General features: G+C 53.4%; 1 protein-coding gene across 1 annotated transcript; it reads right to left on the minus strand.

The window, feature by feature from the left end:
• Window positions 1–7914: 7914 nt before the first annotated feature.
• HSP90AB1 (heat shock protein 90 alpha family class B member 1) lies at window positions 7915–13622 on the minus strand. The gene is made up of 12 exons (XM_040430830.1): window positions 13496–13622; window positions 12330–12479; window positions 12046–12252; window positions 11814–11973; window positions 11547–11680; window positions 10889–11188; window positions 10649–10814; window positions 10066–10256; window positions 9768–9915; window positions 9428–9696; window positions 8874–9207; window positions 7915–8324 (listed from the first exon to the last, which is right to left on the minus strand). The coding sequence occupies exons 2-12, from the start codon at window positions 12477–12479 to the stop codon at window positions 8215–8217; spliced, it is 2169 nt and encodes a 722-aa protein (XP_040286764.1). The 5' UTR covers window positions 13496–13622; the 3' UTR covers window positions 7915–8214.
• Between the last annotated feature and the right edge of the window lie 2935 nt (window positions 13623–16557).

A 16557-nucleotide genomic window follows, 5' to 3' on the forward strand; every position in this document is an offset into this window, starting at 1 on the left:
GGTGGAGCGGTGCTAACCACAGGCACCGCGGGCGGCAGATCAGTGGCCGCCATGCGTTCCATAAAGGCCATGGCTGCGCGCGAGACTTGGGCCAAGTCCGCGGCCGCCCTAGCTATGGCAGAGGCCCAGGAGGGCTCCGAAGGGGCGGAGGAGGGACTGGGCTGGTTTGGTGGAAGGGGAGGAGGAGGTGGATGATCCCGTCCCGAGGCAAGGCAAGAGTCACAGGAGCCTGTAACCGATAGTGGCAAGCAGCAGACCTTACAGGATCCCAGTGGGACCTGAGGTGTCGCTTTAGATTTTTGGGAGGCCCCAGGTCTTGGCATGATGGCGGCAATACCGGAGTCAGGGTCTCCTACAGTTTTGCGGAACACTATCTGTCCTAGCGTGACCTGTGAGGAGCTGGAGTAGCAGTCAAGTGTGGAGAGGTGCTGAGGCAAAGCGGAAGCGCCGGAGCTGACGCGATAGGCTCCGCCCCCCAGTCACGTCACAGATCGCGAAAAAAAAATTGCGGGAAAAAAATCGCGCACGGGAATATGAAAAAAAGGCAGACCCCAGCTCCGAAAATGGCGCCCACCGCCAGAATGCAGGGAACAAGAAGGAATCCCTCCTCCCTCTCAACCAGCCGGCCCTCCCAGATCCACAGGTAAGCCCTAAAGAACCGTGTCACACAGTGAGCACGGGGGGAGGGGGAGTTTGCAGGAGAACCGTATACTTATCCGAGTCCTGCAGTCTTCACCCTCTGTACCGGACCAGCAGGGGGCACCTCTTCAGTCATCTGGCACAAGGAGTGCACTGGATAGAGGGCAGGACTAGGTGACCCCGGATCTGGTAGGCCACCGGAGCTGCAGGTCGAGCCCGGTTCCACTTATCTTCTGGGGGGAAGGGGAGGTAGCTGGGGACGGTCATTCGACCCCGGCGCTCGCTCCGCTGAGAGACCAGGGACGCACCATGCGACCCTGCGTCCTCTATAGAGAAAAAAACAAACAGGAGAAGAAAAAAAACTACAGGGACAACCCTGCAGGAGCGTCACCTCCTTATCCGACACTAAGCTAAAACGGAGGTCCTCCTGTTGGAGCATGGGGGGTATAGCCAGTGGGGGAGGAGCTGTTCTTTATTATTTGTAGAGGTGGGACGAATCCAATTTTTTTCAAATCCGAATCCGAATCGGTTCTCGAATCTTTCGAATCTCAAATCCTACCTTGGCATTAGAGATGTTGCGAACATTAAATTTTCCGTTCGCGAACGGCGAACGCGAATTTCTGCAAATGTTCACGAACGGGCGAACCGCCATAGACTTCAATAGGCAGGCGAATTTTAAAACCCACAGGGACTCTTTCTAGCCACAGTAGTGAATTGTTTCAAGGGGACTAACACCTGGACTGTGGCATGCCGGAGGGGGATCCATGGCAAAACTCCCATGGAAAATTACATAGTTGACGCAGAGTCGGGTTTTAATCCATAAAGGGCATAAATCACCTAACATTCATAAATTGTTTGGAATAACGTGCTTTAAAACATCCAGTGTGTGTATACGATCAGGTATGATGTTGTATCGATCAGGTAGTGTAAGGGTTACGCCCGCTTCACAGACATTGGCAGACCAAACTCCCCTTTTAATGCACCGCAAACAACCGCAAACAGTCCATTTGCACAAGGTTGGATACCAAGCTAGCCATGTCCCATTGATGTCATTGAAGGTTTCTTCCTCCACCCAGCCACGTACAACACCAAGGGTCCCCGAAAGGTGAATTGAATTGATTTTTCGAATGGGGAGATGGTTAAAAAAACGCTGGCTCCCTCCCCTTTGTTTGAATCCACAGTCACTGCGTCTGCGCCGTGCAATTTACTGCCCCACCCGATATGAGTGGTATTTTCTGTAGTTCTCTCTTCTCATCAGTTTAATCCCTGTTACGTCCCATATCAGGGTGGGATTGCCTTTTTTGAAAAAAAATTTCAGCCGGGTACCTTCGACTGCGGTGTCCCAATAGCTACAAATTTTTTGAAGGCCTCAGACTCCACCAGCTGGTATGGTAGAGGCTGGCGGGCTAAGAGTTCGGACAAGCCAGCTGTCAGACGCCGGGCAAGGGGGTGACTCTGTGACATTGGCTTGACAGACACCTGACTGGGCAGATGAGCAGGAACTGCTGAAGGTGAGAGGCGGAGTGGCGGGTGGTTGAGAGGGGGCAAGGAGGACAGCAGTGGTTGACGTGGCTGAAGATGCTGGACCAGGAGGAGGATGGTGGCTTTGAGCTTGTGTGCTGCTTCTACTCGTCATCATGTGTTGATCCCATAGGCGTTTGTGATGTGCGATCATGTGCCTTCACAAAGCAGTTGTACCTAGGTGGGTGTTGGACTTCCCACGACTGTTTCTTTTGGCAAAGGTTGCAAATGGCATCGCTGTTGTCAGAGGCAGACACACAAAAAAGATGCCACACTGCTGAGCTCTGCAATGATTGCATTCTGGTGGTGGCAGCAGCATGTGTTGATTGGCGTGCTGTCTGGCTGACCCCGGGTGCCGATGCATGCTGTCTGACTGTGCCACTAGCTCCTTGCGACGACCTCCCCCTACTTCCAACTCGTCTCCTCCTCCTCTCTGTCTCCCCATCTGAACTTTCCCCCTGTTCTTCTTCTCTTCGAGCGGGCACCCACGTGACATCCACGGACACATCGTCATCATCAACCGCTTCACTTGTATCTGACACCTCAGCAAAGGAAGCAGCAGCGGGTACAACATCATCATCATCATCACACTGTACGTCCATGTGTGTAATGCTGCCTGACTGAGACATATCCCTGTTATCTCCATCCTCTGGCAATAATGGTTGCGCATCACTAATTTCATCCAACTGATGTGTAAATAACTCCTCTGACAGATCAAGTGAAGCGGCTGTGGTAGCTGTGGTGGTAGTAGTGGTGGTGGCGGCGGGCGAGTGGTAACTTGAGAGGTGCCCGAAGCTGAGCTGGAGGAGGATGGCGCGTCAAGGTTCCCAGCGGAAGCTGTAGAAGATTGGGTGTCCTGTGTTAGCCAGTCAACTATGTCCTCAGAATTTTTTGGGTTCAGGGTACGTGGCCTCTGAACACTGGGCATTATTCTAGGGCCAGTGGAAATCACAGCACGACGGCCCCTGCGGCGTGGCCTGCCTCTGCCTGTCATTTTTTATTAGATAAGTGTTACTATGCGTGCAAGCTACTGTGCCACCCTATATGAGTGGTGGGCAGTGGGCACAGTACAGTCTGTGTGGGCCTGACACAGATTATATCACAGAAAAATATTAAATAGATTTTTTTTTATCTGCGAGGTATTTTCTGTCCCCCCCTGTATGAATGGTGTGCACACAGTGCTGTCTGTGACTGAGCCTGCAGCCTCTCACACACGGGCAGGCAACTGCAATATACAGTGGCGGAAATAATTATTTGACCCCTCACTGATTTTGTAAGTTTGTCCAATGACAAAGAAATGAAAAGTCTCAGAACAGTATCATTTCAATGGTAGGTTTATTGTAACAGTGGCAGATAGCACATCAAAAGGAAAATCGAAAAAATAACTTTAAATAAAAGATAGCAACTGATTTGCATTTCATTGAGTGAAATAAGTATTTGAACCCTCTAACAAAAAAAGACTTAATACTTGGTGGAAAAACCCTTGTTTGCAAGCACAGAGGTCAAACGTTTCTTGTAATTGATGACCAAGTTTGCGCACATTTTAGGAGGAATGTTGGTCCACTCCTCTTTGCAGATCATCTCTAAATCCCTAAGGTTTCGAGGCTGTCTCTGTGCAACTCTGAGCTTGAGCTCCCTCCATAGGTTTTCGATTGGATTAAGGTCCGGAGACTGACTAGGCCACTCCATGACCTTAATGTGCTTCTTCTTGAGCCACTCCTTTGTTGCCTTTGCTGTATGTTTTGGGTCATTGTCGTGCTGGAACACCCATCCACGACCCATTTTCAGTTTCCTGGCAGAGGGAAGGAGGTTGTCGCTCAGGATTTCACGATACATGGCTCCGTCCATTTTCCCGTTTATGCGAATAAGTTGTCCTGTGCCCTTAGCAGAAAAACACCCCCAAAGCAAAATGTTTCCACCCCCATGCTTGACGGTGGGGACGGTGTTTTGGGGGTCATAGGCAGCATTTTTCTTCCTCCAAACACAGCGAGTTGAGTTAATGCCAAAGAGCTCTATTTTGGTCTCATCAGACCACAGCACCTTCTCCCAGTCACTCTCTGAATCATTCAGGTGTTCATTGGCAAACTTCAGACGGGCCTGCACATGTGCCTTCCTGAGCAGGGGGACCTTGCGAGCCCTGCAGGATTTTAATCCATTGCGGTGTAATGTGTTTCCAATGGTTTTCTTGGTGACTGTGGTCCCTGCTAATTTGAGGTCATTAACTAACTCCTCCCGTGTAGTTCTAGGATGCTTTTTCACCTTTCTCAGAACCATTGACACCCCACGAGGTGAGATCTTGCGTGGAGCCCCAGAGCGAGGTCGATTGATGGTCATTTTGTGCTCCTTCCATTTTCGAACAATCGCACCAACAGTTGTCACCTTCTCTCCCAGCTTCTTGCTAATGGTTTTGTAGCCCATTCCAGCCTTGTGCAGGTCTACAATTTTGTCTCTGACATCCTTGGACAGCTCTTTGGTCTTTCCCATGTTGGAGAGTTTGGAGTCTGCTTGATTGATTGATTGATTCTGTGGACAGGTGTCTTTTATACAGGTGACTAGTTAAGACAGGTGTCCTTAATGAGGGTGACTAATTGAGTAGAAGTGTCTAACCACTCTGTGGGAGCCAGAACTCTTAATGGTTGGTAGGGGTTCAAATACTTATTTCACTCAATGAAATGCAAATCAGTTGCTATCTTTTATTTAAAGTTATTTTTTCGATTTTCCTTTTGATGTGCTATCTGCCACTGTTACAATAAACCTACCATTGAAATGATACTGTTCTGAGACTTTTCATTTCTTTGTCATTGGACAAACTTACAAAATCAGTGAGGGGTCAAATAATTATTTCCCCCACTGTATGTATATAGATTAAAAAAAGAGACTGATGTTCTAGCCCTGAAAAGGGCTTTTTGTGGTGCTGTCCTTGCAGCAGAGATCAGATGAGTCCTTCAGGACTGGAGTGGACACAGAACACTGCCCTAGCTAACGCTTTCCCTATTGAATCAGCAGCAGCAGCACTGTCCGTCCTCTCACTGAGACTGCAGCTTCCGAATGAATCTAAGATGGATGGTGTCCAGGAGGCGGGAGGGTCTGGGAGGGAGGGTCTGCTGCTGATTGGCTGGAATGTGTCTGCTGACTGTGAGGTACAGGGTCAAAGTTTGCTCAATGATGATGTATAGGGGGCGGACCGAACATCGCATATGTTCGCCCGCCGCGGCGAACGCGAACAAGCTATGTTCGCCGGGAACTATTCGCGCCATCACTACTTGGCATTAGGCATGTATAAAGTTATTGGTTTGAAGGGGTTAATAACTTTATACATGCCTATTGCCAAGGTGCTTCCATTAACCCCTCCAACCAATAACTTTATACATGCCCATTGGGTTTGCAGGGGTTAATGGAAGCACCTTGGAGGTGCGTTCATTAACCCCTCTCTAAATCAATAACTTCATACATGCCAAGGTGGTGCCTGCAGCCTCCATTAACCCCTCTCTCTCCATCTGCCTTTCATTTCAATATCAGTTTGCAGTGACTCAGTGCCCCCGAATGCCCCCTGGCGTGCCTCCAGTGCTGGCACTAGTGAGGAAGGCGCAGCCGCAGACACATGGGGTCCGAGACCGTCTTCGTCCCAGCATGCACTGGGACGTGATGTCAGACACACATCGTTAGCCGGCGTGATGATGTATGCGCGCAACACACAAAGTCCTGCCTCTCTGGCCACCGGAGGACACGGAAGTGGTGAGTGAGACGCTTAATTTCACTCCCGCTCCGTGATGATGTGATGTAACGATTACTCGATGCAGGGAAACTGCATTGATTAATTTTTTGACTCAATTTATTCGAATAATCATTTCAGCCCTACTCAGCGGGATTCGTATTACGGAAATGACGTCGGGATTAGAGTCCACGAATCCCACAAGATTCGATGGATTCGACGAATCCCCCGTCCCATCTCTAATTATTTGCATAGTGTCTCCTACTAGTGGTGGACTGAGCTATACCCGGTCTGTGTTCCCCAATGGAATGGGCGAGAAAATACAAATATCAATGTCGCGCCACCAGCACCGGATCCTCTCCATGAATGCTGATCGTACACACGTCTGTCCTCCACCTCGCCCATATAGATATTAGCATAAGTTGGGGCCACATTGGACCCCGTCACCGTCCCATGCTTCTTCTGATAGATGTCCCCAAAAAGGAAATCACTCCTCCTGAGGACAACCTCCAAAAGTTGGAGGACAAACTGCGCACCGTCCGCAGAGAACCCTGCGCCGACGGGCGCCCGCAATACATCATTATGTTCAATGATGGCAAAGAATGAGACTACATCGCCCAAATAAACGGACTCCGGTAATTAAATCTCTGCTAATGACTTGTGTCCCTGATATGAGGGAGCTTCCATGGCCTACCTGGAGCAAGTGGTCAGGAAACCGAGCTATGGAACCTCTGAGACTATGGGACCACTCCAACCTCAGGGAGATGTACAGTAAGGGCGTTCTATGCTGTGGCCCCCGCACCATCTAGAACCTGGTCATTGATCGCCTTCTCCATTATATCCATCATCCGCACTTCATAAACATCTCCATCCCCCAATTGTCTATGCATCTCCAATGTTTCTCTGTATCCACGTGAACTCGCCGGCCACATAGCTGGGAGCGAGTCATGTGATGTGGACACGTCACTCGCTGAGGACAAATGTGATCTAAGAGGTAGGAACGGTGACTGGACACACGGACATAGTCCCCCCCAAGCGTCTGTCCATTCACTGCTCCTACCTCCTAGATCACATTCGTCCTTAGGGCTCTTTCACACTTGCGTTCTTGTCTTCCGGCATAGAGTTCCGTCGTCGGGGCTCTATGCCGGAAGAATCCTGATCAGTTTTATCCTAATGCATTCTGAATGGAGAGAAATCCGTTCAGGATGCATCAGGATGTCTTCAGTTCCGGAACGGAACGTTTTTTGGCCGGAGAAAATACCGCAGCATGCTGCGCTTTTTGCTCCGGCCAAAAATCCTGAACACTTGCCGCAAGGCCGGATCCGGAATTAATGCCCATTGAAAGGCATTAATCCGGATCCGGTCTTAAGCTAAACGTCGTTTCGGCGCATTGCCGGATCAGACGTTTAGCTTTTTCTGAAGTGTCCTGGCAGCCATGGTAACCAAAGTCCTGGCAGCCATGGTAAAGTGTAGTGGGGAGCAGTATACTTACCGTCCGTGCGGCTCCCCGGGCGCTCCAGAATGACGTCAGGGTGCCCCACGCGCATGGATGACGTGCTCTGATGTCATTCTGGAGCGCCCCGGGAGCCGCACGGACTAAGTATACTGCTCCCCACTACTACTATGGCAGCCAGGACTTTAATAGCGTCCTGGCTGCCATAGTAACATTGAACGCATTTTGAAGACGGATCCGTCTTCAAATGCTTTCAGTTCACTTGCGGTGTTACGGATCTGGCGTGTAATTCCGGCAAATGGAGTACACGCCGGATCCGGACAACGCAAGTGTGAAAGAGGCCTTAGCGAGTGATGTATAAACATGTACGTACTATGTATGCACGTTGTATGTACTATGCACTATGTATGATATAGTGGAAACATTGCACTCTGTACGTTTTTCTATGGACCCATTCTGAATAAAGCCCTTCTAGATGACATGCTCTGAATACTCAGTGCGGTCAGACAGAGCGTTTCACGGCAGGACCGGAGAGCAGCGGCTCAGGCAGCCGCCATCGCCACGTTAACAGATCATGTGACCGCGTTAACTTGTAAAAACGACTTTATTTGAGCAGAACATAAACCATTTAACAAAATATAACATCCTCACACAAGACGGGCGGTGGAGACATTCCTGAGGGCACTGCATGGGGCGAGAAGCTGACAGGACGCAGCAGGCCGTCCGATCGTGGGGGCAAGCGGCTATACTACAGTAGAGGGTTCCCACAGTGCAATGACCCAGGGGCTCCGACAGCAGCAACTTCTTCCCCCTCAACCAGTAACATGCCAGGAGGGGGCCCCCCCAATAGTGTACAGTCCAGAGGCTCCCCAGAGACAGGCTGCAGGCATTAATCCACCTCCTCCATACGAGAAGCGTCCTCTTCACCTTCCAGAGGGGGGATATCATCTGGGACCGGAGCGGCCGTCTCCTCCACCGCAGCATCGTCATCGTCAATGCCTGAGAACAGGGACAAGAGTGAGTGAGGACCCCCTTCATCCTAGGAAACCCCCCAGCAGTTCTGAAACTACAACTCCCAGAATCCTCCATTAACTTCTATGGGCACTAGAACAGCTGAGCAGGTTTGCATGCTGGGAGTTGTAGTTTTACAGCCGCCGGCATGCAGAAGGCTGCTGATCCCAGCTCTACAAAGGTGCCCCTCACCACAAGACTGTAGAAGGAACCCCTTCCCACACTGAGAATGGAGGGTCTCCAGGACTGCCCTGGTGCAGCGACGTGTGGCCGCTCCACATCATGACCATAGTATGGCGGCACAGGCGAGACTACAGTGGGGCCAGGAGCTGATTGCCTCCTGCCCTGGAACGAGTGCGGTATCAGAGGGGGCTTCTTTACTACTAAGGGCATTATGGTGGGCCCTTACTAGAGCTAATGGAAGCACCACACAACCTCAGCGTGGTCTTCTGTTAGCGATCACCACAGTTTGGGGGTCCAGGCCTACGAGACCCTCACCCCCCCGGTCAGAAGTTTCAGATTTTGTCTGACACTTACCAAGGCCGAGCTTGATCATCCTGTAGATGCGATTGGAATGGGTCTGGGGGTCATCCAGGGAGAAGCCGGAGGACAGGAGAGCCGTCTCAAACAGCAGAACCACGAGGTCTTTGACCGCCTTGTCGTTCTTGTCAGCGTCTGCCTTCTGCCGCAGCGTCTCCACGATGGGATGCTCTGGGTTGATTTCTAGATGCTTCTTGGCCATCATGTAACCCATGGTGGAGTTATCACGCAGGGCTTGGGCCTTCATTATGCGCTCCATGTTTGCTGTCCAGCCGTAGGTGCTGGTGACAATGCAGCACGGAGAGGACACCAGGCGGTTGGACACGGTCACCTGCGAGGAGAGCACAGCAGTCATTACATGGGCCTCAGGCAGCACAAATCACACAGAGCCCTGGTGCCACCACTAGGGGGCGATCTGCATGCAGCCAGGTCAGACTAAGGACTACATCGCCATCTAGTGGTCATCAGCACACCCCTCAATGTCCCCACTGAGGGGAGCAGGCACACCTCTCTCCCCCCCTTCCCCATGACTCAGACCTTCCGCCCCTCACCTTCTCCACTTTCTTGTCCAGGATTTCCTTCATCAGTTTGCACAGACTCTCGAATTTGGTCTTGTCCTCCTCCATCTTTTTCTTCTCGTCCTCATCCTCGGGCAGCTCCAGCCCCTCCTTGGTGACCGACACCAGCGTCTTGCCGTCAAACTCCTTCAGCTGCTGGACGCAGTACTCGTCGATGGGCTCCGTCATGTAGACCACCTCAAAGCCACGCTTTCTCACACGTTCCACGAAGGCAGAGTTGGCCACCTGCTCCTTGCTCTCACCTGCGGTCACAGGAGGGCGGTCAGTAACAGCACCACGCGGCCGCCATAACCGCAGCGGAGCCGCCACTTACCTGTGATGTAGTAGATGCTCTTCTGATTCTCCTTCATGCGGGACACGTACTCCGTCAGAGAGGCCATCTCATCCCCGGTCTGTGAGGTGTGGTAACGCAGGAGCTCAGACAGCCTCTTCCTGTTGGTGGAGTCTTCATGGATTCCAAGCTGAGTGAAAGGAGACAGTGTGCTGAACATACTCTGTGCTGCTCATCAGCAAGCCCACCCCAGAGCCTCTCCAGCTAAGAATCTACAACTCCCACCGTGTGCAGGTTGGAGACCACAAGTGGTCACCCAGTAACCCTTCCGCATCCTCACCTTCAAGTTCTTGGAGAAGGCCTCGTAGAACTTCTTGTAGTTCTCCTTGTCCTCGGACAGCTCGGTGAAGAGCTCCATACACTTCTTCACAATGTTCTTCCTGATCACCTTCAGGATCTTGCTCTGTTGCAGCATTTCTCTAGAGATGTTCAGGGGCAGATCCTCGGAGTCCACCACTCCCCGGATGAAGTCTGTCAGACATGGACCCCATGAGTATACATAAATCAAACCCTACAGCAGAGGACCCCACCCTGGGGCTAGAAACTACAACTCCCAGCATGCCCAGTGATATAATTGATTACTGCCTTATAACAATATGGTGATCAACATTGTGTGCATGTGCTATACCCTTAACTTCTACTCCACTCACTGCCAGAGCTGCCATCACCCCTTCCTCTAGACAAACCACTTACTGAGGTACACTGGGATCAGCTCGTCACCCCCAGAGCTGCACTCACTCCTCCTCCACTCCCCCCCGGAGCTCCACTTACTGAGGTACACTGGGATCAGCTAGTCATCCCCAGAGCTGCACTCACCACTCCTCCCCCCAGAGCTGCACTCACCACTCCCGAGCGTCACTTACTGAGGTACTCTGGGATCAGCTCGTCGCAGCTGTCCATGATGAAGACGCGGCGCACGTACAGCTTAATGTTGTTCTTTTTCTTCTTGTTCTCGAACAGGTCGAATGGGGCGCGGCGCGGGATAAAGAGAAGCGCCCGGAACTCCAGCTGACCCTCCACCGAGAAGTGCTGTAGAAGAGACCACCACGTGAGCCTCGGCTCGCCCCCGGAGACCTGCGCCCCCCACCTCCAGCCCCGCTTACCTTGACGGCCAGGTGGTCCTCCCAGTCGTTGGTCAGGCTCTTGTAGAACTCGCCATACTCCTCCTGGCTGATGTCGTCCGGGTTGCGGGTCCAGATGGGCTTGGTCTTGTTCAGCTCCTCCTGGTCGATGTACTTCTCCTTGATCTTCTTGGTCTTTTTCTTCTTGTCTTTGCCCTCCTCCTCCTCATCAGAGCCCACGTCCTCAATCTTGGGCTTGTCCTCCTCGGCCTCCTCTTTCTTTTCTTCCTCCTTCTCCTCCTCCTCGTCGTCGCTGATCTCCTTTTCTCGCTCCTTCTCCAGCTGTTGGTCCAAAAAATAAAAAATAATGTATGAAGGCAGCGGCCATGACACTTCCTGCATCAGGAGTATGGCTGCCCCAGAGACTGTGCCCCACTGCCATACACCGCCAGCACCTTACATTACAGCGCGGGGCGACACGCAGTGTCCGGGACTTAGTCAATCACCTTTTATTAAAGGTTCGGGTGCAAAAAAAAACAGCAATTCGGCCATTTTGATTTGTCAGTACGGTCCCAGCGATTAAGTTTATACAGTAGAAAAAGTTAACACATTAAAGACTAAAATCCTCTCTGCAGCGCCGTATTCCGACCCTGCGACTGTCCCAGGAACCTTCCCCCCCCCCCCCCACAGCAGCACTCACATAGAGGGTGATGGGGTACCCGATGAACTGCGAGTGCTTCTTCACCACCTCCTTCACCCGCTTCTCCTCCAGGTACTCCAGCTGGTCCTCCTTCAGGTGCAGGATGACTTTAGTTCCGCGGCCGATGGGCTCACCTAAGACAAGAGAAGCAGATGAGGGGGCTGATTGCTGCGCCTGCGCAGCAGGAGTCTTTAGGGCTGCAGATGTCTAAACCTCCCCCCCCCCTTCCCACAAGTACTAATCAGGAGAATGGGGGGCACTACTCACCGTTGTCGGTCTTGATGGTGAACGAGCCCCCGGCGGAGGACTCCCAGGCGTACTGCTCGTCGTCGTTGTGTTTGCTGATCACCACCACCCTCTCCGCCACCAGATAAGCCGAGTAGAAGCCGACCCCAAACTGTCCGATCATGGAGATGTCCGCTCCGGCCTGAGGAGAGACGCGGGGTCAGAGAGGGCTCGCCCCGCGCACCCCGGCCCCCCGCCTCCAGACACCCCTTACCTGCAGCGCCTCCATGAAGGCCTTGGTGCCGGACTTGGCGATGGTGCCCAGGTTGTTGATGAGGTCGGCCTTGGTCATGCCGATGCCGGTGTCCAGCACGGTCAGGGTGCGCTCCTGCTTGTTGGGGATGATGTCGATCTTCAGGTCTTTGCCGCTGTCCAGCTTGGAGGGGTCAGTGAGGCTCTCGTAGCGGATCTTATCCAGGGCCTGAAAGAAAACCGGAACATCAGCAACCGGAAAAACCACCACCGCCGCCAGCTACTGACCGCCATCACGCCACTCACATCGGAAGAGTTTGAGATTATCTCCCGCAGGAAGATCTCCTTGTTGGAGTAGAAGGTGTTGATGATGAGAGACATGAGCTGCGCGATCTCCGCCTGGAAGGCGAACGTCTCCACCTCCTCCTCGCCGCCATGATGGACCTCTTCTGGCATCTGCAAGAGAGACGACCCCGTCACCGAAAACCGTAACCACATGATGGGGCCCCAAGACTGGCTCAACTGCACCCCCTGCTAACAGTGCCCCCCAACAAAAAAAGGGGCGACTACTTCAACAGCCCCCCTACCCCCAGACTACATTAATGGCACAGCCCGCACCCCCAGACTACATTAATGGCACAGCCCGCACCCCCAGACTACATTAATGGCACAGCCCGCACCCCCAGACTACATTAATGGCACAGCCCGCACCCCCAGACTACATTAATGGCACAGCCCGCACCCCCAGACTACATTAATGGCACAGCCCGCACCCCCAGACTACATTAATGGCACAGCCCGCACCCCCAGACTACATTAATGGCACAGCCCGCACCCCCAGACTACATTAATGGCACAGCCCGCACCCCCAGACTACATTAATGGCACAGCCCGCACCCCCAGACTACATTAATGGCACAGCCCGCACCCCCAGACTACATTAATGGCACAGCCCGCACCCCCAGACTACATTAATGGCACAGCCCGCACCCCCAGACTACATTAATGGCACAGCCCGCACCCCCAGACTCCATTAATGGCACAGCCCGCACCCCCAGACTACATTAATGGCACAGCCCGCACCCCCAGACTACATTAATGGCACAGCCCGCACCCCCAGACTACATTAATGGCACAGCCCGCACCCCCCACCCGTAGTGGCACAGCCCGCACCCCCACACTACAGGGGACTGATCACACACCTCCGGGGCCCCTGTGGTACAATACACCCAAAATGTAATGCTCGTGGCCCCTGGCAGTCGCAGTGACGCCACAGAACATGGCGCCCTCCTCCACACCGGCTCCGACCACGTGCCCCATTATCCAGAGTCTAGAAGGTTCCAGGAGGCGGAGCCAGAACAACGACATTAACGGCCCCCGAGCTGCTGAGGGCAGCGCCCCGATACAGGACCGGGCACCCGCACCCTCCTCCACCCATCACCGGGGCCCCCGGGAGCGGCCGCTACCACTACCTTGTCTCCGGTGACTTGCGGGACACTGATTCTCCAGCAGCTGAATGAAGAGGAGAAGTTCCGGCTGCCGGCGGGTTATATAGAGAGAGGGCGGAGCACAGCGCGTGTCCTTCCGCCGCCCACGGCCACGCCCAGCTGCGTCATTCTGCGGCTCCCGCCCTGTATTGTCAGTACAACCCCAGCCCCCAAATGCAGTGTGCGCCCCCGTATATCCCGACAGGACCCCGTATATACTGTGTGCGCCCCCGTATATCCCGACAGGACCCCGTATATACTGTGTGCGCCCCCGTATATCCCGACAGGACCCTGTATATACTGTGTGCGCCCCCGTATATCCCGACAGGACCCCGTATATACTGTGTGCACCCCATATATCCCGACAGGACCCCGTATATACTGTGTGCGCCCCCGTATATCCCGACAGGACCCCGTATATACTGTGTGCGCCCCCGTATATCCCGACAGGACCCCCTATATCCTGTGTGCGCCCCCGTATATCCCGACAGGACCCCGTATATACTGTGTGCGCCCCCGTATATCCCGACAGGACCCCGTATATACTGTGTGCGCCCCCGTATATCCCGACAGGACCCCGTATATACTGTGTGCGTCCCCGTATATCCCGACAGGACCCCCTATATCCTGTGTGCGCCCCCGTATATCCCGACAGGACCCCGTATATACTGTGTGCGCCCCCGTATATCCCGACAGGACCCCCTATATCCTGTGTGCGCCCCCGTATATCCCGACAGGACCCCGTATATACTGTGTGCGTCCCCGTATATCCCGACAGGACCCCCTATATCCTGTGTGCGCCCCCGTATATCCCGACAGGACCCCCTATATCCTGTGTGCGCCCCCGTATATCCCGACAGGACCCCGTATATACTGTGTGCGCCCCCGTATATCCCGACAGGACCCCCTATATCCTGTGTGCGCCCCCGTATATCCCGACAGGACCCCGTATATACTGTGTGCGCCCCCGTATATCCCGACAGGACCCCGTATATACTGTGTGCGTCCCCGTATATCCCGACAGGACCCCGTATATCCCGACAGGACCCCGTATATACTGTGTGCGCCCCCGTATATCCCGACAGGACCCCGTATATACTGTGTGCGTCCCCGTATATCCCGACAGGACCCCGTATATACTGTGTGCGCCCCCGTATATCCCGACAGGACCCTGTATATACTGTGTGCGCCCCCGTATATCCCGACAGGTCCCCGTATATACTGTGTGCGTCCCCGTATATCCCGACAGGACCCCGTATATACTGTGTGCGCCCCCGTATATCCTGACAGGACCCCGTATATACTGTGTGCACCCCATATATCCTGACAGGACCCCGTATATACTGTGTGCGCCCCCATATATCCTGACAGGACCCCGTATATACTGTGTGCGCCCTCGTATATCCCGACAGGACCCCATATATACTGTGTGCACCCCCGTATATCCCGACAGGACCCCATATATACTGTGTGCACCCCCGTATATCCTGACAGGACCCCGTATATACTGTGTGCGCCCCGTATATCCTGACAGGACCCCGTATATACTGTGTGCGCCCCCATATATCCTGACAGGACCCCGTATATACTGTGTGCGCCCCCGTATATCCCGACAGGACCCCGTATATACTGTGTGCACCCCATATATACCGACAGGACCCCGTATATCCTGACAGGACCCCGTATATCCCGACAGGACCCCGTATATACTGTGTGCGCCCCCGTATATCCTGACAGGACCCTGTATATACTGTGTGCGCCCCCGTATATCCCGACAGGACCCCGTATATACTGTGTGCGCCCCCGTATATCCCGACAGGACCCCGTATATACTGTGTGCGCCCCCGTATATCCCGACAGGACCCTGTATATACTGTGTGCGCCCCCGTATATCCCGACAGGACCCTGTATATACTGTGTGCGCCCCCGTATATCCCGACAGGACCCCGTATATACTGTGTGCGTCCCCGTATATCCCGACAGGACCCCGTATATACTGTGTGCGCCCCCGTATATCCTGACAGGACCCCGTATATACTGTGTGCACCCCATATATCCTGACAGGACCCCGTATATACTGTGTGCGCCCCCATATATCCTGACAGGACCCCGTATATACTGTGTGCGCCCTCGTATATCCCGACAGGACCCCATATATACTGTGTGCACCCCCATATATCCCGACAGGACCCCATATATACTGTGTGCACCCCCGTATATCCTGACAGGACCCCGTATATACTGTGTGCGCCCCGTATATCCTGACAGGACCCCGTATATACTGTGTGCGCCCCCATATATCCTGACAGGACCCCGTATATACTGTGTGCGCCCCCGTATATCCCGACAGGACCCCGTATATACTGTGTGCACCCCATATATACCGACAGGACCCCGTATATCCTGACAGGACCCCGTATATCCCGACAGGACCCCGTATATACTGTGTGCACCCCATATATCCTGACAGGACCCCATATATACTGTGTGCGTCCCCGTATATCCCGACAGGACCCCGTATATACTGTGTGCGCCCCCGTATATCCTGACAGGACCCCGTATATACTGTGTGCACCCCATATATCCTGACAGGACCCCGTATATACTGTGTGCACCCCATATATCCTGACAGGACCCCGTATATCCCGACAGGTCCCGTATATACTGTGTGCACCCCATATATCCTGACAGGACCCCGTATATACTGTGTGCGTCCCCGTATATCCCGACAGGACCCCGTATATACTGTGTGCGCCCCCGTATATCCTGACAGGACCCGTATATACTGTGTGCACCCCATATATCCCGACAGGACCCCGTATATACTGTGTGCACCCCATATATCCTGACAGGACCCTGTATATACTGTGTGCGCCCCCATATATCCCGACAGGACCCCGTATATACTGTGTGCACCCCATATATCCTGACAGGACCCCGTATATACTGTGTGCACCCCATATATCCTGACAGTACCCCGTATATCCCGACAGGACCCCGTATATACTGTGTGCGCCCCCGTATATCCTGACAGGACCCGTATATAC

Source organism: Bufo bufo, chromosome 4 (genome assembly GCF_905171765.1).
Source record: "Bufo bufo chromosome 4, aBufBuf1.1, whole genome shotgun sequence".
Lineage (NCBI taxonomy): Eukaryota > Metazoa > Chordata > Amphibia > Anura > Bufonidae > Bufo > Bufo bufo.